General features: G+C 47.4%; 10 protein-coding genes across 10 annotated transcripts; 6 read left to right on the top strand and 4 right to left on the bottom strand.

Moving 5' to 3' along the window:
- Nucleotides 1-136: 136 nt before the first annotated feature.
- N7520_006773 (IQ calmodulin-binding motif protein) lies at nucleotides 137-2,288 on the bottom strand (the record flags this gene model as incomplete). Its single annotated transcript, XM_057140707.1, has 6 exons — nucleotides 137-411; nucleotides 471-863; nucleotides 919-1,050; nucleotides 1,104-1,617; nucleotides 1,666-1,971; nucleotides 2,025-2,288. 6 exons carry the CDS (start codon nucleotides 2,286-2,288, stop codon nucleotides 137-139), a joined length of 1,884 nt encoding a protein of 627 aa, XP_056994713.1.
- Nucleotides 2,289-3,278: 990 nt separating this feature from the next.
- Nucleotides 3,279-4,616, bottom strand: N7520_006772 (LLM class flavin-dependent oxidoreductase; the record flags this gene model as incomplete). The annotated part of the gene is made up of 1 exon (XM_057140706.1): nucleotides 3,279-4,616. One exon carries the CDS (start codon nucleotides 4,614-4,616, stop codon nucleotides 3,279-3,281), a length of 1,338 nt encoding a protein of 445 aa, XP_056994712.1.
- A 966-nt stretch (nucleotides 4,617-5,582) lies between these two features.
- Nucleotides 5,583-6,550, top strand: N7520_006771 (uncharacterized protein; the record flags this gene model as incomplete). The annotated part of the gene is made up of 2 exons (XM_057140705.1): nucleotides 5,583-5,794; nucleotides 5,851-6,550. The coding sequence occupies 2 exons, from the start codon at nucleotides 5,583-5,585 to the stop codon at nucleotides 6,548-6,550; spliced, it is 912 nt and encodes a 303-aa protein (XP_056994711.1).
- Nucleotides 6,551-6,583: 33 nt separating this feature from the next.
- On the top strand, nucleotides 6,584-9,289 carry N7520_006770 (putative serine/threonine protein kinase; the record flags this gene model as incomplete). Its single annotated transcript, XM_057140704.1, has 4 exons — nucleotides 6,584-7,027; nucleotides 7,076-7,190; nucleotides 7,248-7,417; nucleotides 7,466-9,289. The coding sequence occupies 4 exons, from the start codon at nucleotides 6,584-6,586 to the stop codon at nucleotides 9,287-9,289; spliced, it is 2,553 nt and encodes an 850-aa protein (XP_056994710.1).
- A 646-nt stretch (nucleotides 9,290-9,935) lies between these two features.
- On the top strand, nucleotides 9,936-11,399 carry N7520_006769 (uncharacterized protein; the record flags this gene model as incomplete). The annotated part of the gene is made up of 2 exons (XM_057140703.1): nucleotides 9,936-10,121; nucleotides 10,173-11,399. 2 exons carry the CDS (start codon nucleotides 9,936-9,938, stop codon nucleotides 11,397-11,399), a joined length of 1,413 nt encoding a protein of 470 aa, XP_056994709.1.
- Nucleotides 11,400-11,622: 223 nt separating this feature from the next.
- Nucleotides 11,623-11,967, bottom strand: N7520_006768 (uncharacterized protein; the record flags this gene model as incomplete). The annotated part of the gene is made up of 2 exons (XM_057140702.1): nucleotides 11,623-11,762; nucleotides 11,823-11,967. 2 exons carry the CDS (start codon nucleotides 11,965-11,967, stop codon nucleotides 11,623-11,625), a joined length of 285 nt encoding a protein of 94 aa, XP_056994708.1.
- Nucleotides 11,968-13,855: 1,888 nt separating this feature from the next.
- On the top strand, nucleotides 13,856-15,190 carry N7520_006767 (serine/threonine-protein kinase; the record flags this gene model as incomplete). Its single annotated transcript, XM_057140701.1, has 4 exons — nucleotides 13,856-13,899; nucleotides 13,947-14,157; nucleotides 14,210-14,366; nucleotides 14,418-15,190. The coding sequence occupies 4 exons, from the start codon at nucleotides 13,856-13,858 to the stop codon at nucleotides 15,188-15,190; spliced, it is 1,185 nt and encodes a 394-aa protein (XP_056994707.1).
- Nucleotides 15,191-16,185: 995 nt separating this feature from the next.
- On the top strand, nucleotides 16,186-16,975 carry N7520_006766 (ubiquitin-conjugating enzyme E2; the record flags this gene model as incomplete). Its single annotated transcript, XM_057140700.1, has 4 exons — nucleotides 16,186-16,221; nucleotides 16,310-16,321; nucleotides 16,457-16,607; nucleotides 16,692-16,975. 4 exons carry the CDS (start codon nucleotides 16,186-16,188, stop codon nucleotides 16,973-16,975), a joined length of 483 nt encoding a protein of 160 aa, XP_056994706.1.
- A 992-nt stretch (nucleotides 16,976-17,967) lies between these two features.
- On the top strand, nucleotides 17,968-19,584 carry N7520_006765 (uncharacterized protein; the record flags this gene model as incomplete). Its single annotated transcript, XM_057140699.1, has 3 exons — nucleotides 17,968-18,088; nucleotides 18,151-18,864; nucleotides 18,923-19,584. The coding sequence occupies 3 exons, from the start codon at nucleotides 17,968-17,970 to the stop codon at nucleotides 19,582-19,584; spliced, it is 1,497 nt and encodes a 498-aa protein (XP_056994705.1).
- A 1,021-nt stretch (nucleotides 19,585-20,605) lies between these two features.
- N7520_006764 (uncharacterized protein) lies at nucleotides 20,606-22,070 on the bottom strand (the record flags this gene model as incomplete). The annotated part of the gene is made up of 2 exons (XM_057140698.1): nucleotides 20,606-21,897; nucleotides 21,962-22,070. 2 exons carry the CDS (start codon nucleotides 22,068-22,070, stop codon nucleotides 20,606-20,608), a joined length of 1,401 nt encoding a protein of 466 aa, XP_056994704.1.
- Between the last annotated feature and the right edge of the window lie 1,263 nt (nucleotides 22,071-23,333).

The raw sequence follows: 23,333 nt of genomic DNA, 5'->3' as shown, positions 1-23,333 counted from the left end.
ATGAACTTTCAAATTGACATTTTTAGGAAAATGGAAAATTCAATTTTATAGCCAGAACAAACGTGATATTTGCTCAAAAAAAAAAGAAATGCCAATTACCTAGATGGAGAAAGATGTAGAGAGCAAATTTCGCCAACTAAAATCCACCAACTCCCCTCACTCGCTTCACAGCACCAACCATACCCTTCGCCCAGCTGAAGCGACCGGGATCAGTACCAATAGATCCCGGAGGAATCTCTCCGGTAGAAGGATCATGCCAGCAGCCATCTTCAATGCTTGCAGCACCGTATTTGGCAGTATTCTGGTTCCGATCAATGACTTCCAGCCACGCCTTACAGACCAAAGGTGAGTCAAGCATGACGTTAATTTCTTGACTGTGGTAGAAGGACTGGGTATCCAGGTTGCCGTTTCCTGAGAAGAGAAGATAATCAACATGCATTCAAGAACAGTGGAGAGTAACAATGACATACCTTGAATAGCAACCTGCTCATCGATAATCATCAACTTGATATGGCAACTCCGCTTCTTGAACGAATTGTGAATAGGTTGAATCTGATCTTTACCCACGTAGTAGTGCACTTGCAACCGGGCTTTCTCTTCTGCCGTTTCGAGGGAGTTGTATAGCCTGTTCGCGATCATTTCGTTCGTCCCGTTTTGGAATGGGAGTAGTTCGCCCGAGTCATTGTATCCGAGGCAGAGATAGGGTTTGACGATGACACCTCGACGGATTGCATTCAGGAGGGGTTCAAGGAGGGGCTCTGCGTTCATGTTGGGGGTTTGGATAAATATTGAGTGCTTTGCGTTGTTGATTGCCGAGACGAAGGCTGCATCTTGGGGGTTGTGGGTGCTGTTGTGGTTTGGAGCTTGAGATTGTTAGGATAGTATTCATATAGCTCGGCTCCGGTCGAAATTACTCACATCCGTATGGTTCTCTGTTAACCAAAGCCATTGGGAAGGACTCGTGCTGTGGTAGTAAAATGTATGGTGTCATTTTCGGGTCCTGGTCTGCATCAGGAGCGTTTCCGGTTGTGTCAGGTTGAATCGTGGTATCTGGTGAATAGTCAATGGATATTGCTTGCGGTAATTGCTTATTTTCAACTTACTTAGATGACGAGTCACGGCCTGAGTTGGTGTCTCATCTCCACGAGGGTTGATACTGTGGTTAACCCTCTTTGCCTCGCCTTCAAAATCGACATCCCAGTGGGGAGACGATGAGGTATTCTCGGATAGATCTTCAGGTGAGCCCTCCGTAGGGTCTAGCTTTTGCTCTCCTTGATGACAGGGGATCGGGGCACTCTCAGCAGGAGAGTTCAAAAGAGGCAACGGAGGATCAAGAGGCTTGTCCCAGGACAGGAGAGCAGCGTCATAGAACGAATCGACGATAGGTCCTTCGATGTGAGAGAGCATCTCCAAATTATCATTGTCCTGAATATTACTGCTCTGTAACAGACACATGCGCCGATCTATGACAGTAAATTTCGAGTGAAATGTGCCGAAAACTGGCCGATGGAAATTGATCACTTTCAAATCCACATTTGGGATCTCATGCGGCGCAGGAAGGTTGACTTTTTCGGACGTCCGTTGTTTATCATCTACGTCAAGATGATTTTCAAAAACCTGAAGCCAATCAGCATTAATACCGAGTACATATCATCCTGTACATACCTGCTTCGGATCTCCGCGATCATACACCATCTTCATCACCACCTTTGTGCCCCGTTCACCAGCTCTCCTGTTCAACTCCCGGATACCATTTGTAACAAATGTTGCAGCGTCAGAATGAATCCAAAAGTTCGTACCCAAAAACACCTCATGTTGAGCGCGCGCAATGCAATTTCCCAAATGGCGACAGAGATCCGGTAGCGGCGCCACAATGGTGAGGGGAAGAACACCTCGGCTCCCCATCAACGGCGGCGAAACCACTCCCGTACTGGGTTCTTTATCTAAGGAGCCAAGTACATCGTGATAAATCTAGAGACAATTATTAGTTTTCGGGATGACAAGACCAGGAGCTGAAATCCAACCTGAAGAAACAATTCACTGGGCTCTGTGGTCCCCCAGTGTCCACAAGCTAGGGCTTTCTGCACAGGGGTCTTCTTTTCAAATTCCTCAATCTCCTCCTTGGATAGTCCATGCGCTCCATGCCCCTTCAAATGGGGATGCGGAATCTCATGGTGATCGTATAACTTTTTGAAGATCGTTCCAGCGGTCTGGGACGGATCCTGCGCTAGCTCCGAAGTGACGGTCTGCGACTGTTTCCACAGTCCATATACCTTAGTAGTAACCATAATGATAAGTTTGTATAGAAAATGGCAGAGAAATCAACAAAATCATGCGTACCGCGAACGCCTTTTATTCAAATTAGTGGACGTGACGTAAATTGTAAGCGGGGTGTCGCTAATGAAGCTGACCTCACCAGTGGCTGGATTGATTGGCTGATAGATGATGGTCAATATTGATAGAAAATTAATTTGACTGCCTACAGGTAATATGACGTATTTTATTGTGCTTGGGCAAACCAGTTGCTTGAGATTCGGCCTTGGTCCTCACAGGGCTGAATGACGTATCAGTGTCCCCACAAAGCTTAGCAAAGCTTGTTTGGGGTTTCTTGTTTGCAGGTTAGTGATTTACTAAAAGGTTACATAGTTTACAGGGATATTAAGAGGCAGTTGAAAAGTCAAAAATCCAAGATAACTATTAGGTGGGGATGACTTAAGAAAAGTACAAATTTTAGTGGTTGGGTTATAATGACTTTTAGGGGAATGGAATTAACAATTGACATCCGCGTGGTCGAGTGGTAAACACTCACCAGCTGCACCAATGTTGTGACCAACTATGTACCTGGATACTTGGTTGGGGTTGTCAATTGTACCAGGAAATATCAACTCAGAGGAGACCTTCCGCAGCCAACACAGCTGCAGGAGGGAATCCCTCTGAGTTGGTGTTTTTTGTTTTGTTTTTGTTTTGTTTTTCTTTTGTTTTGATTTAGTTTTTTTTTTTTTTTTTTTTTTTGGGAATAATATCTTAATGTATTATCTACTAAACGATGTATCTTATCAGTTGTTAATCTTGAATCAAGTATGGGAGCGTTAAAATGGTCGGTTGTTTTATGGATGAACTTATGGTTGATGCAAATGAGGCTATTCACAATGTACCCTCCAAGTACTCGGTGAGAAGAGGCAAAGTTTGAGATCCCTCGTTCGACTCCAGCTTATGTTGATTTAGTATTTCTAGCAAACTGATAATTCCTCAACAAATTCTTTATCGACAATATCCAATCAGACCACCTTGGAGAAGAACTGGTTCTCTGGCCTGTCTAAGCCAAAGTGCTCACGCAGTGTAGAGCCAGTATAATCATTTCGAAATAGACTCCTTCGCTGTAACTCTGGAATCAACTTTTCCGTTACCTCCTCCAAACCCTGGGGCAAGAACGGAAAACAACACGTAAACCCATCAGATGCCTCCTCCTTCAGCCAAACCTCCATCTCCTCTGCGATCTCACTCGGCGAACCAAGAAACGTCAACCCCGAATATCCTCCATAGCGTTGCGCAAGCTGTCGCACAGTCAGCCCCTCCTCCCGAGCAAGCCGCTCTACCCCCTCTCTACTCGTCTTACTCGCATTTGTCTCCGGTAAATCTCCCGGTAACGGACCATCCGGATCAAACCCACGAGCATCAACCCCAAGCGAAATCGACAAAGACGCAATCGCACTCTCATAATGCACCAAACTATCCAACTTCAGCCTCTTCGCCTGTGCATCCTCCCTACTCTCCCCAACAATTATCATAGCCGCAGGTAGAATCTTCAACTGCTCCCTCCTCCGTCCAGCTTTCACAACCCGATCCTTGATATCAGTATAAAGCGCCTTCGCAGCATCAATATCTCTCGGACTGCAAAATACCACTTCTGCCGTCTCAGCCGCAAGTTGTCGTCCAGGCTCACTCTGTCCAGCCTGTACAATAACAGGCCACCCCTGCGGCGGTCTGGCAATATTTAACGGTCCGCGAACCTTCAACTCCTCCCCAAAATGATTTAAGACATGCATCTTTTCCGGATCAAAGTATTGTCCAGTCTCAACGTCACGCGCAAACGCATCATCGTCAAAACTATCCCATAATCCCGTAACCACGTCGTAGAATTCGCGCGCACGCTTATATCGATCCCCATGAGCCATATGTTCATCGAAGCCAAAATTGTGGCTGGATTCCGGATTGCCGGTTGTCACTATATTCCACGCTGCGCGTCCATTACTAAGGTGGTCTAGACTAGCGAAGCGTCGGGCGACGTGGTACGGTAGATCGTATGTAGTGCTCGCCGTAGCCGCGAGGCCAATTTTCTCTGTGACAGCTGAAAGTGCGGAGAGCAGGGTGAATGGTTCGAATGATGTGACTGTGTGGCTGCGTTTGAGTGCCTCGACGGGCATGTTCAGGACGGCAAGGTGGTCGGCCATGAAGAAGGCGTCGAATTTGGCGGCTTCGAGCTTTTGGATGAATTGAGTGAGGTGTTTAAAATTGAAATTTGCGTCTGGGTAGGAGCCTGGGTATCGCCATGCTCCTGTATGGAGACAGACTGGGCGCATGAAGGCTGTTAGGTGGAGTTGGCGTGAGTCTGTCATTTTGATTTGCTTTGGACTCAATTTTGGAATGGATTGAGGATTTGGGAGTAACATCGCCTTATATCTTGATCGTCCCCGCATGTTTGTTGTATTTATAAGCCTATTTATAAGCTTTGGCTTTTGATGATATGGCGTGCTCTGTTTAGGTTGCTCACGCAAGCGATTGCGCTGATTTCATTAGAAGCCAAGCCCCAAAGCCCCAAAGTCCCGTAGATGAAATGACAAAAGACCATAGACCGACCATAAACGATTCTCACCCTTGAGAGCCTACTAGTATAACTAGACATTCATTCATAGTACTACATACTGCAGATGTAAATGGGTACGAATGCGAATTTGATCGTCTGGACTCTGACCAATATTAGGGTCTGACATACTCATACGGTGATTATCAGATACATGAACGTTGATATCATGATTGTATCATTATACATAAGCTATAATGCTAGTCTTATCTAGTCCAGATGTCAATTGTTCTATAATTGATGCATTATAATTTGTGGGCTACAGGTCTGCATAAATTGACGCCTGATTATTGAGGCAATAACTGAAGCCTCAGGCTTACACACACGTGACTTTTCGTCTCGCCGACCGTTGTGAGTGACCGGCGACGTACGCTATGCACATATGAACCCTTTCAATCTATCTCATCAGATGCGGAACCATTTCATTTAAACAGATTTCAAATTATTTTATTACTGTCATTTATGGGCTTTGCAACAGGCGATGCCGGCAGGACACCGCATGAACCCTTGTTGTGACCCTGTTAGAAGACAACGGAGCTGCTGTGCTAGTAGGCCTAGATAAGGAGCCTTAGTGATACCTAGGTAAGTCTATTTGGTCTTATTTGCATTGTGTTTGGTCTTTATTTAATGTTGTTTACCTTCTCCCATCGTCCCTCATTCGTCTCTCTACCACCACCTTTTGCATTGCATTGCAACACTGCATGATCACTCAGGGAGGACCATGACTGACTGTATCGACCAGCTGCAGCCTGTAACTGGTGATTTTGGGCTTACTTTAACGGATCGCGAATTCGTGCTTTGCCTGTTAAACTCACCAAGTCTGTCACTCACGTCTACAGAGTCCAGACAGACATCAGCTTGTGGTGAATACTTTAGCTCTGAGCCCCAGCCCGCCAAGGTTGAAACTCCGACAAATCCGAAAACTCCAACTAAGTAAGTGTTCGTTCAAATCAAGTTGCTGGTTAAGTCTCTAATGCTTCTCGACTTAGGAAGCGTAATCATTTGCCCCAGATCAGCTTTGGGGATTACGCTCGTGATCTTGAACCCAACCAGGAATTATCAAGTGGGAATAACCATAGCCTGTCTCCGGATTCCATCTCCGAATCAAGTCCGTTGCCATTTCAGGTTTTTGACTTGTTAGAGGTGCCCTTGTCTCCAAAGTCCAATCTTTCACTTCCAAGTCCTGCAACCCCACCCACCTCTTCTGTCTATTACAGTGAAGAAACCGATAGCTGTCGTGCCGAGTCTCCCACCCCCGGAGGTCAAGGTCACTTGGCTGCATCTCTAAGAGCAAGACGCCAAGGTCGCCTGTTTGCCCTTTCATACGAACAGCTCATCGACAGCTCCTCGTTCCACCTGGATCAGGATAATATCGTTCCGAGATTGATTCAACCCTTAGACAGTTGGGACAATCGTCGACCTCTGTGGGAAAACAACACCCCGATTCACATTCGAAGCAGTGACATCGAGGGGCATATTTCCTCTCCATCCATACCTACCATCTCCATCTCCAACTCTACCAGTCCTCCGCTGAAGTCTCACCCAGCTTCAAAATCCACTGAAGATCATTCTCAGCCTCGAAAAAGATTTGCCAGCAAGTTCAAGAATCGCCTGTCTACAATTTTCGGTGATCGTCCTAAGGTGGCCCCCCAAAGCCGTCGTTCATCATCTGCGTTCTGTTTCTTGTGATTTTGAGGCTTTGATCCTTCCAGGAGCATCAAAATGGATTCACGTGAGTCACGGTTCTTGGATCCATCGTCTGCGATGGCAGCGATCACTAGACACAAAGCCGAAGCCATCAAACTGGCTCGAGAGCAAGGAACTGCCGTGAAGGAGATGTGTCGACGTGCAAAAACGGAAATCCCGCCATATGAATTCGAAGAACTGATTGGTAAGGGTGCCTATGGCCGCGTCTACAAAGGCCGAGAGATGCCATCTGGTCGGCTGGTCGCTATCAAGGTCTTGGATATTGATTCAGTGGACTATAATTCTTCGCCTGATTACAGAGACGAGTCCATCAAGGATTTTATCCACGAAACCAAGGTCATGAAGCAGGTCAAAGAATCCGGTGCCAAGAACATTAATGAGCTCATTGAAGCAATCTCTATACACTCCCAACTTTGGTTGGTCTGTGAATATTGCCCTGGTGGAAGTGTGCGGACATTGGTAAGTGATCCCCGGTGTATAGATGAACAACTCTGATTGCTCCTGCAGATGCGCGCAACAGGTGATAAATTAGAAGAGCGATTTATTATCCCAATTGCCCGAGAGCTTGTAGTTGGGTTGCATGCCATTCACGAAGCCGGCATCATTCATCGTGATATCAAAGGTATTTGCTTGCTATGCTTTCAGTTACTACCCGATGACTTACTGACCAATCCATTAGCGGCGAACATTCTGATTCATGAGGAAGGACGGCTGGAGATTTGTGACTTCGGTGTGGCCGGAGTCCTGCAGTCACAGCGAGATAAACGTTCAACTTGGATTGGCACTCCTCATTGGATGCCGCCTGAGATGTTCGCAACCCGCGGCCCAGCTCCTCAATATGGCAGTGAAGTAAGTGGCCATTCCTTAGTTTCAAATCCGGCGTACTCATCCATTTAGATTGATGTCTGGGCATTCGGCTGCACCTTGTTTGAATTTGCCACCGGAAACCCACCAAATGCAGGCCTCCGAGAACGTATGCAGATCGGACGCCAACTCAGTCGCAAGCCTCCCAAGCTTGAGAGCGAGGAGTACAGCGATGGGCTGAAAGACCTTATTGCGTATGCCCTGGACTCCAACCCATCTACCCGACCTTCTATGGCAGATATTCTAGCCCATCCCTACATTGCTGGCACTGAAGAGGAATACCCCACATCTTCGGTAGGTGAGCTTGTCAGGAATTACTACCAATGGTCTCAACGAGGAGGACAGCGTATCTCCTTGTTTCATCCGGGAGGTGCTGCAGCTGCAGAGCTTCCAGGCACAGAGGAGTCGGAGGATGATTGGAACTTCAGTACAACGGATGGCTTTGAGCGCAGATTCTCTGTCATCGACCTGGATCAGTTAGCTGCTTCCTTGGCCGAAATGGAAGAGGCAATCAGCCCCACCACGCCTACTCCAGAGTATGACTTTAACGACGACCCATCGGAGGGTGAATTGAACCCAGAAGACAAGGCCAACTTTGATGAGCGTGTCCGCCGAGGTGCTGTTGCGATGGAAGGACTTTTCGACGAGGAAAAACCAATATACAAATACGAAGCTAAAAAGGATTTCGTGCCCATTGAGCCCCCTCAGCCGACATCTGACCTGCCTCTTCGAAGCGAAACTGACCGGTCCTCGGTGACGTCCACATTCATCGATATCGATATCGGCTCGTTTGATTCTTCTCACTATGCAGCTGGTGCACCATCTGCACAGCCTTTCCAATTAGCTGATGCGGGTACAATTCGTGCAAACCGATCAAGTCTTCGGGGTAGCCAAAACTCCACCGATGGTAGCTCGCAGTCATATGTCAGTGGTGAAGAGAGTACAGAACCACAAGTCGAAGAGTTTCAGCCTCAGTCAGGCCCGCGACCCCCCACTATGGACTGGAAGTTCCCGGTGTTTGTGAACAAAGACGATGAAGATGAGGATTCAAAAGAAGAGGAACTGGACCGGGAATCACCATCGGAGAGCGTGAAAGAAGAAATGTTCCAGGATGAAAAGCGGGCCACCATGGAATGGACGTTCCCTGTCATGTCAGACGAGGGACCAAATGAGCCCGGTGCGGATCAATACGACACTCTAAGAGCACCGCTCCCCCCTCTACAACAACACCCAACCGAAGAACCAGATGACTCTCGCCCCTCGACATCCGCCTCTAACGTCTCCAGTGCATCTGAGTCAGACTATGATCCCTTCCGGTTTGACCGTCCCACCACTCCTCAAGATCCAAAATCCAAAGTCTCCAGTCGAGCCCAATCATTTGACTCGTCCCATAGTGTGGACTTGTCCCATAGTGCGGCCTTGCCTCGTTTCTCCGATGACAACTCTCTATCTCTTGATGGACCTGGACCTGACGAGGAATCTCACCCTCTGTGGGATGAAAACACTGAAATCATTGACCCTAGCAATATCCCACCACTTGATGTTCCCATACCTCGCGATGAATCTGACGATGTTTCAACACCGGTCTCCGAACCTGGCTCTCCTGTCTACGAGGATCCACCCACTATACGGCCAGATGTTCTCCCTCGTGCCCCCGTTATCAAAGCACCTGATGGAGCAATGATTCCATTCCCTGTCCTTATTCCACCCAGTGCGGAAAGTTTGACGGAAGGTGCCGACGATGGTGTTGTCACTGCAGAACTTCAACGACTGCTCGATGACTTTCTCGATGCTCTGTCTGCCACGGGACAAGCACTTTCTCAATATGCGGCAAACCACCCGCCTCGAAATGCTTAGCCAGGCAGACCCATTCTGTCACATTTTATTAGATGCTTCAGTTTGCACGCTGTTTGATTCGCAGAAGATATCAATATGAAAGCCTATGATTCCATGTTTGTGTTCGGCGTGCATTTTTATGTGTCAGCTTTGATGTATGTGTTTAGCCAGAATCAATACCATATCTGCATGTCATCGTCTACCTACAATTTTATTCTGAATTTGCTTGTAGACGGTAAATTGCTATTTTACACGGTCTCTAATACGAAGGCACGAAGGGGGCTACAGTGGCACCTGACTCGTAGTCAGGTATACCGGGAGCCTAAAATATCAATTAATGTGCAAGCCTAGCAACCTAGCAACCATTCTATCTTATCTGTGGATCTGCATCTAGTATGTTCACGAATTCTGCCGTGGATATCAAGATTATCTTGCTGGTAAAAGATATTAGAGGATTGACCAACCTGGAATTGAACCACTGGCAATTCCAAAAAGCTCAAAAATTGCTATGACACAGCTTTGGTTAGTATAGTCATTGAGTGGACTGTTGTTTGTTTACCTTTAAATCGTCAATCACGTCCATGACCTTCTTCAAATACGTCCCCCCAACACTCTTTTCCTCATCGGAACACAGTTCTTTAACCCACCAATATCCCTTCCTGTCACCATGTTGGGTGGCTTTTCTAGCAAGAATGGACCGGCTCTCTTCTCATTCCCCTCGACACGCTCGGCGCCATCAACTATGAAGGACTGGAAATACTCGTTGATAGAGGCGAAGCGCATGTACCTGCAGAAGCAGTACAAGCAGTGTGCAGCCTATAGCATGAAGCTTCTGAGCACCGCAAAAGGACCAGTTCGTGCTTTCCAGTATCCTTTCATACCAATTACTGACAATTTAAAATAGATCGATCCGGTGTGCAAGACCTTCCTCACATTTTATGCAGCAATCTCCTACGAATTCTTGGGTCGTGCTGCCCATCTCTACTCCGCAAACAAGGTGGCTCTTCTTCGTCAGGCTTTGGAGAGCTTTGTCGAATGCGATGCTGCTCTGCCTCCCCTAGTTAATCTGCCTCGCCTTGCCAAGCTTGAGGTGCATGACATGTCGTGGTCATCGACTCCAATTAGTGTGGATGAATGTCTTGCCCTTTTTGAACCCCCGAAGGAAGTGCGTTCTGACCGTGACTCGATTATGGATAACATCACTCGCATGATTGATGTGACTATTTCGCGACTGGATGATCCTTTTGTGGATGGTTTTGATGAACTTGATGAGTTCGTGCTATCTTGCTCCCCGTCGCGCATCCCTAGGCCTATCCAGGACCGGTCCAAGGAAGACCTTCTGGCGCCTAGTCCTCTCCGCATCCGCAAGTTCTCAGACGAGAAACCTCTTAAGGAAAAGATCGCTGAGAAGAAGGTCTCTGAGAAGAAGGTCGCCAACAATAGCTCGCCCAAGAAATCTCCCAAGAAGTCTACCCAAAACACTGTCAGGCTTTCAATGTCTGGAGATGAGAACAATAGCAGTGGCAGATTCCGCCCCCCAAGACTGCCACTCAAGGTTATCCCGTCTTCTCGACTCAATGCCAACATGTCTGGACTGCCCTCGCCCAAGTCTGAGCTCTCTAGTCCAGTCTCGCCCTCCCTCCTTTTCTCCCCCATTGTCACGGGATTCCCTACCCCAGACTCCACGCCACCAAAGGTGACAACAATTCCCATCGAAAACCTCTCGCCCACTCGCGCCGCCCAAATTTTCCGTTCAAACCGTGGCATTGCGTTCCTCCACGAGCTGGTTACATCTAGCATCTACAGCATCCGACAGCAGATTCAACAAGTTAAGCAGTTCCAGGAAGTCCGCCGTGCCCGCAATTTCCAACGTGCTTCCTCCTGGACCTTTGACGCCATCCTCGCTGAGAAAAAGGATAGCGACTCCGACGCCAATCAGGGTTATGAGCCAATAATGGACGAGTTTGGTCATATTATGTTTAAAGAAACGATGGATGAACGCATCATTCGTCTCCGGGCTGAGGGTTGGGAGATGGTTGGATTGCGGTCGCCTCGGAGCACATGGAAGGGGGCGCGATACTACCAGGAATTCTGTGCTATGGTCATGAACGAGCGAGACCTGGACTCGTGAAGAGGAGATACCCTGAGGACGAAGTGGACAAATGATTGTGATGATGATGCAGGCAGAACCTTGCCGATCCTTGTGCTGATATGATACTGAGATATGACAAACTTGTGCTCATTAATACGTCTGATGATGGCGATGAATTTAATGCCAAGCTATCTAATGCAAATTCTCAATAAAATGCAATCACAAACTCCAGTTCATCCACGGATGGTAAGAAGTAGACACTTTACAGCCCCTTGCTCAACACCGATCCTACTCCCTCGCCAACTCCACCCTTGCCAAAAGTCCCCCCAATCCCATTGCCGAGCTGATCCTGGAGCTTGCTCAAATTCGAATCTTCGGCGAGTATCTTGGCCGTCAAACTCTCTGTATATCTGAATTAGCACTCTGGCGCGAAGAAAGCAATTTCTCATGACAAAAACATACTCTTAAGTCCATATGATACTTTTGTCTCACCCATCGCATACAGGACAATTTCCTGCAGTCTTTTCTGGTACGGGTCCAAGGTACCCGAAACCCAGGCACCAAGTAGCACAAGTTGCGAGACGAGGTAAAGGAGGAAGTAAAACATGATATAGGATGGGAATTGTTTCGAAGTCGATACAGTCTGCTGAGTTGATTATATAGGATCTCTTAACTTCTTTTCCTGCTTCCATCATGCTGACTTTATATGTAATGCACGCGCGGGCCTGCAGGGTATGACGTCTGGGCGCTGGAATATGACGCTGCTGTGCCACATTTAGTGGAAGTGGAGATTATAAAATCTCCTGCCAATCAGAGTTGCTGTTTGACAGTAAACCCCATTACTGTATGTTAATCTATGCATGCAGGCTGTACCACACAGTTGATTATCTTGGACTGATTAAGTAAAGGACGTCATGGAGCAGAATTATTTGCATTGGTAAGAGCTGGGTTCGAACGTGCGATCTTGTGATCTGCCTTATCTCACCGAGTACAAAGGGGTACATTACGAATAGCCTCATCTGCATCACTCAGGAGTTCAACAACAAAATGACTACCACAGTACTACACTCCACACAGGATTCTAGATATACATATCTGACTTAAATTTTAGATCTAGAGAATATATAATATAAGCCAAAAATATTATCAAATAAACAGGACATCAATCTTAGGGGGATAGGTAACTTGCTATAACCGCCCACCTTCTGGTTCCCCACTCTACATTACATATATGGTAAGTAGCTATGGCATTCTCTTTGTCAATCCTGTTTTACCCCAAGTGCTAATGATTACAATCCTATGTGTATATGTACTTTATATACATACATAATAGGTACTTTGCCTTTGCGCATACATAATGCTTAGCTTAAGACACATCACATATTCTGTCACAGCCACATTTGATTACTTCCTGCAGATGTGTACATTGATTGGATTGGACTGTCCCCTACTGTTATGCCTTGGCGGCGAATTGCCCAATTCACCTGCTGTTGGCTGCAGAGCTGTGCACACGTCTCTCAAGGCTTGCTGTATCGTGAAGCCAAATTGATACGCTCTTATGCTTTGTTGCAGGTAAAAGTTGGATTCCCAAAATGTTCTGTCCGTAAGGCAGCAACCTTAGGACAATTATACGGAGATCAACAGTGGCGGTGCACGCACGCCAAGGATCCACTAAACCCTACAGCCCCAAATCGTTATCGCGCGTCTAGAACTCTTGATCCCTTTTCCCCTTAAAATAACTTCGCTTTCCTGCTCATTTTTCCAAGGTCCCAAGATTTTCTCTTGCTCAATCTTTTTCGAGTCTGCGACAGTCCCTGGAACGGTAAAGATCTCCGTGTTTCCCCTGATTTTCGCGCGAGAGAGTCGTGACTCGTGGCATGAGCCCACTCACGCCCCGCCTTGTCCCTTAGGCTAATGAGATTGCTTTTTTTCTCGTTCGATTGCTAAAACTTACAATTTTTAGATTCCTCCGAGTTAACCGAATCCTCCACACCTCCTGGATTTTTGAAATCTTTACGTCGCCCTATACCAATCCTCTTCTCGCCCCGCCCTCTCCTCCGCTGCGGGGTTTACCAGCCCGCTTTTGCTACCTGACCGGGTCCCTAGCATCGCATACCACTTTCAGTCTTCAAGGGTACCTGTAGCCCCTGCTCCACATCATGAGTTGTGAGTCAATTCAGTAGACGTTGCTCCTGGACCATACGGTGCATCCGGGCCCCCGGTCGCGCTTTGTTGTTTGAGCGGGTCACATTTGAATGGCCTCAGGGTACCTTGAACTTCAACAAATCAGTCATGTCTCTTTCAATGCTCTTGCTTTATGCCACATGTTATCTGGCCGACTCCGTTCTGGCCCTGTTCACCCTCTGGCGCTATGGTCTGGTCAATGCATATCCCCTGTTCGAGTCGTGTTGCAGCTGGTTGTTTATCGCCAGTTGATCCACCTGTGGCTGGATGATGAGGCGGTTTGCTAATGTTGTTTTACTTTAGTCGCAAATATGTTCAACAAGCTGTCCGGGCAGCCAGAGAGCTATGAGAAAAAGTATGCCCCCTGCGCCACTAACAAAATACCACCTGCTAACTTTTCAGGTCTCTGTACAAGTTCGGACGGACCCTTGGTGCTGGCACCTACGGTATTGTCCGTGAGGCTGAAGCTCACGACGGAAAGAAGGTCGCAGTCAAGATCATCTTGAAGAAAAATGTCCGGGGAAACGAGGAAATGGTCTACGACGAGCTGAAGATGCTTCAGAAGCTCTCACATCCTCATATTGTTTCATTCGTGGACTGGTTCGAGTCTAAGGTCCGTGTGCACCTTCCAATGTGGAGAATTATAGGATCTAATGACGACTCAGGACAAATTCTACATCGTGACACAACTGGCCACTGGTGGTGAGCTGTTCGATCGGATTTGCGAGTATGGCAAGTTCACAGAGAAGGATGCTTCGCAGACCATTCGACAGGTGCTTGATGCTGTCGATTACCTGCACAAGCGAAACATTGTCCACCGTGGTGAGTCTAGCCAAAAACTTTGGAACTGGCAGTGGAATTAACAGATGATAGACTTGAAACCTGAGAACCTCCTCTATCTAACCCGTTCTGCCGACTCTGAGCTAGTCCTGGCAGATTTCGGTATTGCCAAGATGCTAGACAACCCATCGGAAGTTCTGACTAGCATGGCGGGCTCCTTCGGCTACGCCGCACCCGAGGTTATGCTTAAGCAAGGCCACGGAAAGGCTGTTGACATGTGGTCTTTGGGTGTGATTACTTACACCCTGCTGTGTGGTTACTCACCCTTCCGCGCCGAGAACCTGAGCGACCTCATCGAAGAATGTCGCACAGGCCGGATCATCTTCCACGAACGCTACTGGAAAGATGTGTCCCAGGATGCCAAGGATTTCATAATGACCATGCTTCAGGCTGACCCCAGCAAGCGCGTGACATCCGAAGAAGCCCTCAAGCACGAATGGTTGACCGGAAAAACTGCCAGCGACCGCGATCTGCTGCCCGAGATCCGTGCCTACATTGCGAAAGCTCGTCTCCGCCGTGGTATCGAGATCGTCAAGCTTGCCAACCGTATCGAAGCTCTCAAGGTGCACGACGAGGACGAAGACGAAGACGATATTCCTAGCCCGGTCGCCATGGCCGAGCAAAGCGACGCCACTCCAGGCTCAAACGGGGATGCATCCCCCGGCCACACCAAGAAGCACAGTCTTGGCAAGATTGCCCGTGGGGCTATCTTCCGTGAAGTTGTCTTGGCCAAGGTTCGCGAGGCCAAGGATAATGAGGAGCGTGAGAAGGTTGAGCGGGAAGCACGCGAAAAAGCTTCTCATTAAGGCAATGTATTGTCATGGCTTTCATTTATTTTTCCTGCTTACATCTTACTCGATGCCTTTTCATGTCTGTACTTTGCCTGGATCTGGATATAGTTACTTGATTCCCCATATTCAATGCAGTCTACATGTAATGCACTTAGACTGCTTACATGATGTTGATTTTGATTTTTCATCATAGCCAGCTTTGTAAATGACTTAGAGGCTTTCTGCCACATATTTCGCTATACCTACCCAGTCTCATACCTAGTCTCAGCATCCTACTCAGAAGATTTAGCAGGGCTCTCCAAATTTATAAGTAACTAAGTCGAAGGAAGAGACAAGAATTTATGATTATGCTACAGCTTAACATTAGCTAATTCCCCAGGAACACGATTATCTCTTATTTGAACAAGAACAGCGCAGGTATGTTTAGTTAGACGCAGAAGATCATGTAAGCAGGCTAGACAGGTGCGTATAGTTCCAGCAAAGGTGCGTGCAGAGTTCCTGAAGCGGTTAGACCGCATCCACACCTCTCCACTATCCACAGAAATGATTATCTTTGTCTTTCGCGTTATCTTTCCACGCACCTCCAATGAGTGGGTTGTTTCGAAAATCATCTTGTTTACATCTTTACATCATGGCTCAAATTCCTTACCGCTTTAGAGATGAATCACATCATGACTTTTGTTTTTGACTCTCCAGATTGTTCTGGTTTTACTCAGGTCATGTTTCTTTTGGCAAACAACTTGAGATGAGTCTGGTCATTGTATCTGATGTCAGCTCCACAGTCACGTGCAATTACAATCTTATCTTTCCCCGCCTGCATCACCAGATCATTGCTATCACTTCACTTTTTCGGCTTCTTTTTCTTCGCGTCACTTGTCTCGATACCACGCCAAGGTTCTGTCTTAAATCTGGGACGTCCGGGCTTTTGCCTATTGCCGTCTCGTTTGGCCTTCTTCTTCCCGGATTTTTGATCTACCACCTCTCGCGCCAAGCTCTCCAAGCTCGCAACCATGTCGCGTACTTTCGCGAACAAGCGTCTGAGCAAAGTATGTTCTCTTGAAACCCCAAAAATAATTATTTGTTTCCGGTTTCTTGGCTAGGAGGTCTTCTGGCTAACGATTTTGTTTCTTCTAGGAGCTTCTTAAGGTACTTACTCCCTTTTCCATGATTGCATGATGGACACCTTTCCCGCTATATGTTCCGCGCATTCGACTCGGATCTCACTTATACTAGAAAATTTGGAAATTCGAAGGGCATGTCTAATACTTCTTGGGCTGGTAGATGCAAACGCACAACGCACCTGGGATTACCATTGTCAAATCCGACAGCCTTGAAGTCTGGGAGATGGACATCAAGGTTTTAGACGACAACCCACTATACAAAGACCAGACCCATCGCCTCCGGCTGCACTTCTCTGCCAGCTATCCCATCGGTAAGTGAAGTTACTTGTGCATGGTCCACGCGAATCGCATGTTTGAAAGAGTGTTCAAACTAATGTTCTGGTTTCTCTTTGCAGAGCCCCCGGAGGTCCAATTTATTGCGCTTCCATCCAGCTCCGGCACTCCCCGCACCATCCCCATTCACCCCCACATTTACAGCAATGGTATCATCTGCCTCGATCTGCTGAGCCGTTCGGGTTGGTCCCCAGTGCAGACTGCCGAGAGCGTCTGCATTAGCCTCCAGAGCATGTTGACTGCCAATACGAGCTCACAGCGCCCCAAGGGTGACGACGAGTTTGTGGCCAATAACCGTCAACGAATCAAGGATATCAAGTTCGTTTACGATGATGACAACGTCTGAGGGCATGTTTCTTCTTTCATTTTGGTACCGGTAGTTCTGGATCATTCTATTCTAGAGGCGTTGCGGATTCTACGGTTTATACTGTCCTACGATCAATGAGCTTTGCAAATTACGGGAATGTGCATACATGAATCTCTTGGGTTTCATGCACAGTTTCCCCCTTCCTCACTTTTCGTCTCATTTCGTCCGTGCATTTTGATGGCGTTGGTCATGCATTTTCACAGCGATTCATAGTTTGTCTAATGATTCATGGTCTTGGGCTTGAATATTATTACATCTTCAAATACTCCAAGATGATTCAGTCCCACGGATCCACAAGCCTATGAGATTCATACGTTACCAAGAAGTGAACTTACACATCTTCCACCAATCAAAAACTTAGTCTATCCAGGGTGATAACACAAGTCAATGCAAATCTCTAAGGAGTACAACCCAAGAGCCTCAAGGAGCCAACTAAACGCGCACACCAAGACCAGCAGATCATCAGCTCACCCCCACATAAGCTTCAATCCAACCGAAATAACCGCTAGAGCCGAAAAAAGTAACAAAAGTCCCCGGAAACCAACCCCTTGGGATCCTCTCCAATGATCAGCTGAGTAGACACCCTAATCCTCTGATCATATTATCCTAAGCCTTGATCTGATTGGCCTTGTCAGCTCGACGTTACTAAATTCCTGATACAAATAGCCTGGGAGCTTGGACAGTCCTTGCATATCAGACGACCCCGGACCATTTTGTATGGCATCAATGTAAAAAGCTCACTTGGCGATTCGCTCTGTTAAATGTTCCCCCCCTGCCAGCATTCCAGGTTCAAAGTGGTGAAAAATTTCAGCCCTGGTTGGAGGGATCTGCGCACGCGAAGCTGTCAGGAATGTAGAGCTGTCGGGAATTATCCGATAAAAGCTCCGTCATTTTTGGTAGATAAAGTGGAGGTAGGAGCTCTAAATGGTTCGTTGAATTCAATATTTTATACTATTTTCATTCTATCCATCATGGCTGATACGGATAGAGGTTTACGGAGATTGAACTTGGGCATTGCGTTGATGTTGGCTGCTTCAGCTACATCAGGGTATAATGCTAGTCAGATCAATAGTTTGCTTGTCTTACCTGAATGTGAGTGTCAATGGGCAGTGAAGGCATTATGTTGAGTGCTAATGAGTTGGAAAAAAATATAGTTGCTGCTTTTTTGAAGGGTTTCAGTACCAACGCAGAAGGTCTCATCATCGCCGCTGTTTCGCTAGGTTCCTTTTTAGCCTTTATTCCTGCCTCATACGTTGCCGACAGACTAGGCCGTCGTCCTTGTGTTGCTATCGGTGCCACACTTGTCATTCTTGCTTCGATCATCCAGGTGGCAGTCAAACATCCCTGGGTATTCTTCGGTGCCCGTGTCGTCACCGGAGCAGGCGTCGGGTTTTCACAAACAGCTGCACCGTTGCTCATCGCCGAAGCAGCCCATCCCCGCCAACGAGCAGTCCTTACCGGTCTTTATAACGCAATCTGGTTTTGTGGGTCGATCACTGCTGCTGGCATCGCGTTTGCTACACTGGGTATCCAGAACAGCTGGTCATGGCGGGTTCCATGTATGCTACAATGTCTGTATCCCATCTTCCAGTTAGCGGGACTCTGCATCATTCCCGAGAGTCCTAGGTGGCTGGTTTCCAAGGACCGGAAGGGCGAAGCGAGAGCCATGCTTGTGCGATACCATGGAAACGGAGATCTGAGCAGTGCGCTTGTTCAGGAGGAATACGATCAGATCTGCAGCAGTATCAATGCTGAAGCGGATCTGAAGTCTTGTTCCGGCTGGAGTGCTTTCCTCAAGTCTCGAGGAGATGTTCATCGTTTGTCAATCTGTATCCTTATGGGATTTATGCAAGAATGGACTGGAAACGGTACGTTACTTGAATGGAGTTGAACCATGGCATCAATCGCTAATCCTCATCCTCGCAGGTGTCACCTCTTACTATCTCCCTCCCATTTTGGCTTCAGTGGGAATTAAAAATGCCGCTCACCAAGCAGCAGTGAACATCAGTCTTCAAGTCTGGAATCTGATCTTCGCCGTTGGCGGAGCCAGCACCTCAGACCGATACGGTCGCCGTGTTCTCTGGCTCAGCGCCACAACACTAATGATGATCTTCCTATCCGCATCAACTGTCATGACGGGTTTGTTCTCCGAGCTGCACATCATCGAAGCCGGTATCGCGGTTATCCCCATGCTGTTCCTCTTCTGCGCCGCATACGACTTTGCATATATGCCTCTATTCATCGCCTACCCAGCCGAGATCCTTCCATTTCAACTTCGCGCCAAGGGTCTTGCTATAACCCTGACTACCGATTCGCTGGCATGCTTCTTCAATCAGTACGTCAACCCAGTAGCGTTTTCTGTCCTGCGCTGGAAATACTTCACCATCTATATTGGTTGCCTGGTTGTGTTCCTGGGTGTGGTATACTTCCTCTTCCCAGAAACGCAAGGACGGTCTCTGGAGGATGTCGCGAGGATTTTCGAAGACGGAAAGGTTATTCAGGTGATTTCACCTGTTGACTCCGAGGGCGAGGGGGAGTCAGAGAAGTCTTTTGAGAAGACTTCTTTTGCGGTCAAGTCGGACCTGTGAGCTGTTACTATATTGCTTAGTTGAGGCGTCTTTGTACACGACTAGTCAACGTTCCTGTCTCTGCTTTTGTTTTGCATTTGGTCTGTCCTTTTACAATCTGGCATCTATGTACCACATTATTGTACTGGTGGTTTCTGACTTGGGAGCATTAGAGTAGAATTAATCGCGTATTTAATTTTACATAATTTGAGCTGAAACACCCTGAATTCCCTTGAGAAAGATATCTGTAGATGGTGAGGCTTATTTTCCATTGACTCGATTGACGTCAGCTGGAAAAAGTCCTGATAAAACAAGGGATTCGGTGGCGCCAGAGCACAGGAATGTTGGCAAACCTTGAGACCGGAAATAAAAGTCGATTTCCCGCTCATGACAACAGTGTAAAACCTTAAACTGTCGCGAACCAAATGGAACAAGAGTTGAATGTGAGCGTTCGCGATCTACGTACTTTTGATCTCACCACATGGTGTTTTGATGTCTCAAGGGATAATCCCTCCATGATCAGTGAGTCAGGAGTAAAAAGACGCATCCAGTGGATATTGCGTGCCATTCATGTCGTCATGTAAACAACTAGCTCAACTCAGATGTCGGAGAATTCGAGGTTTCCTTGGGTCTGACTAACGAAGAATGCTTCATCCACTTCACCGGTTAGCAATAATCAAGGCTGAGTTGATCATCATTTATAGAAAAAAGGAAAATCTGGAAGTGAAAAGCACTCCTTTATACTGGTGAAAGACTTCAAGAGGTTGAGCTAACTAGTAACTTGAGTATATCACGTCGAAAGACAGGAATCATTTTCAAATCAATCCACCGATTCACAAGGGAACACCCACAAACTCATTATTATCTCCCCCAAAAAGTAAAGCATTGAACAAGAATCGCAATGAAAGGGTATTTCGGCATGGGGTATTCAATAAAAGAGCAAGTAAATAGAGAAAAGAGATAGGAAAGGCCTGCTAGGCCCTGTATCCGTAAGGACCCCGATATCCTGGGAAGCAAGGCTAAGGGCTAAGTGCCACAATAATCAGAAAGCTACACCGATAGCAGCTTCTTGGAGTATAACGGGCTCAGCATGGCGCGACGAGAACGCACGATGCTGCGGCCGACCTTCGTAGATGGTGGGGTGGTAGGATTCTATCTCCTTTTCTCTGTTTATAGAGGGCTTGTGCAGGGATGCTCGCGGAGTAGAGCTACCAGTAAATGAGCTGGAAACGGAGAAGTTGGACGGTTGTGCTTTGGCCCCACCAGTAATGGTTGTGATGGTTGATCCGACAGTGGTACCACTCAACGTGCGAGTTCGTTCCCATTCAAATTCGTTCTCGCCATCGTGGGAGATTGAGTTGGGTGGGGGGCCTTTCTCTCGGGAAAGCCATTGGGAGACGCGGTCGGGAAGAGGGACTGAGGCGATGGTCTTGCGATAGTCGCTTGGCGTGAACGAGGGGCGGCGGAGTGAAGATAGCCGAGATGGGAATGTGCTGGAGCTGGATGCTGAGGGAGAGTCTCTGAGGAATGAAGAATCCATTGGTGAGTACTGGTCTGTTGAGTTCTCTGGATCCCTCCATGTGACTGGAGTCTGGGGAAGTTCTTGCACTGCTCGTGGTGTCTGGGTGTCGCTGGAGTGGTCGGACAGGATATCGGTATCCAGCGTAAGCTTGCTCTCTTCCGAGTGTGCTCTGCTATGTCCTAGAATTGGCTTTTGGAACGGTACTTCACTTGGCTTGACTTGAACTGGAGTGACGATGGAGAAATGTGGCACCAAAGAACTTGCACTGTGAACAGGCTTCGGGGACTTCGTTTCGATTGTCAAATCCATGTTTCCGAGAGAGCGACGATCCCCTGAGCCAACAGGCTTTCGAGACACGGTAAATACGGAGGCAGTTGATAGACATCGTTGGTGGCGGATACTCTGCTGCGAGAAAGCTTGGGGCGGCACTGCCAGCGTCGGAAGTAAACAATTGTCATCCAACTGAAATGAATCAAACGAGGGTAGATCTGACAGTCGGTTACCCGACCGATGAATAATCAGGTCAAGAGGTTGGTAGATGGTGGTAACAGGCTGATGGAAAGATTCAACTCGACGAAAGTCCGACGGGGCACTGATTGTCAACCCGCTTGGATGTCTCTTGCGAGATGTAGTGACACTCGCCCGGGTGGAAGCCCGTGAAGCCAGGTTCCGACTCTCCCCCAGCCACGACGACAAGGAGTGCGAGCTCCGAGTGTGATAAATTCGCGGATTGGGGAGATCATCGTACACTCTCAACTTCATAGGGGGCACAAGATGCGGTTGAGTATGGCAAACCTGCATCTCCCGCTTAACTGTAGATTCAACGAGATAAAATGTTAAAATAGTCGAGACACCTGATGAATCCGAAGTGCTTACCTTGATTCCCCACTGGGAGATCCTGGCCCTTCTCACTTGGTGACAAAATTGACCAGCAGGACCCTATCCAACCGGTGAATAGCGACCCCGCTTGCTCAAAAGCTGTCATGGCGACCAGCGCTTGATTGAAGCTAATCCATCACCTTTCCTGAAGGTGGGTAAAAGGGAGTGGACGGGGATACAAAGGAAGGACTCGTAGAGAAGAAACTAAGAAAAGAAGAAACCAATCGACTCAAAAACAAAGAGTCAAAACTCGTATGACAACCGTCCATGGGCATCCTCTAGTGCCCGTGCGCCACTTGCTTTGACTCGTCCCTGAGTGAGAGAGTGTGCCGCTAAGGCCCGGAGCTATACCGGACAGAGAAACTCATCCTGACATGCTTTAACGTACATAAGAAGACGGGTTGGGATCGTCTTAGCGGAATCAAGTATGAAGATCCTATTCGCCCGTTTGAGTGGAGATTATCACAACTTTGTGCTTATCAGCTGTTCATGTAGAAGAGTGGGGTATCTACGGTATCACACCTTCGGGCGCGTATGGATATGCTGAGTTGGCTTTCTCGTATCTCATAGGATTTGTCGAATACCGAGTATAATTGGTTGCTTTAATGTTTCGTATACATATACCCAACCTCCCCAATTCAAGTACTCCATTTCAGTAAGGTTCGCTCGCAACTTCATAAAATCTATGGAGTACTACGGAGTATAGAGTTGATGAATTTCTTTTTGAAAAATACAGAGAGTTCTCAAGGGTCTGCTTTCACCTGAAAGTCTATAGACAGAAAATGGGTTATGGCCTGGTGTGCTAGGTATACCCGCTTTCTGTTTTTAGTGGCCACGTTCAGTCTTTATTCCTCTAGGATGATCGCTTCGAATGTTCAATTCTAGGGTGCAGCGGTCAGATTAATTTTCCTTAACAACTACTGACTTGACAGTCTTGGTTTGCCACTGGTGGCTGCAGAAGTACCTGTGTAGCATAGTATACAGCTAGCATACAGTCGGCAAGCGAAGCCCTCGAAGCCCTCGAAGCCCTAGAAATTAGTATGATTGGTTTCATAAGACCACTTACATATTTTCTGGATTTCAGCTGTCAGGCACAGATCCCATAGCCTAATGCGGCTCCTAAATAGGGCTTGAAGCTGAAGAATTTGTTCCTGGATGCCCGATATTCCAGTGCAGAGTACGTCTAATTCGTTGACTTGACATTGCTTTGTTATGTATAAAAGTGGGGCAATCACATCTCGGGCGCCTAAACAGACATATTCGGCCGTGTTATTTCATCATTTCAGGGACATGCGCAATATAGACTATCTATTGGTTCGGTTCATGGCACTAGTGCTTATACACGTGTTCCGGAAATAGACTGCGGGAT

Source organism: Penicillium odoratum, assembly GCF_028828045.1.
Source record: "Penicillium odoratum strain IBT 22623 chromosome Unknown utg000005l_segment0_segment0, whole genome shotgun sequence".
NCBI classification, from domain to species: domain Eukaryota; kingdom Fungi; phylum Ascomycota; class Eurotiomycetes; order Eurotiales; family Aspergillaceae; genus Penicillium; species Penicillium odoratum.
This window is presented reverse-complemented; position numbering and strand designations above follow the sequence as displayed.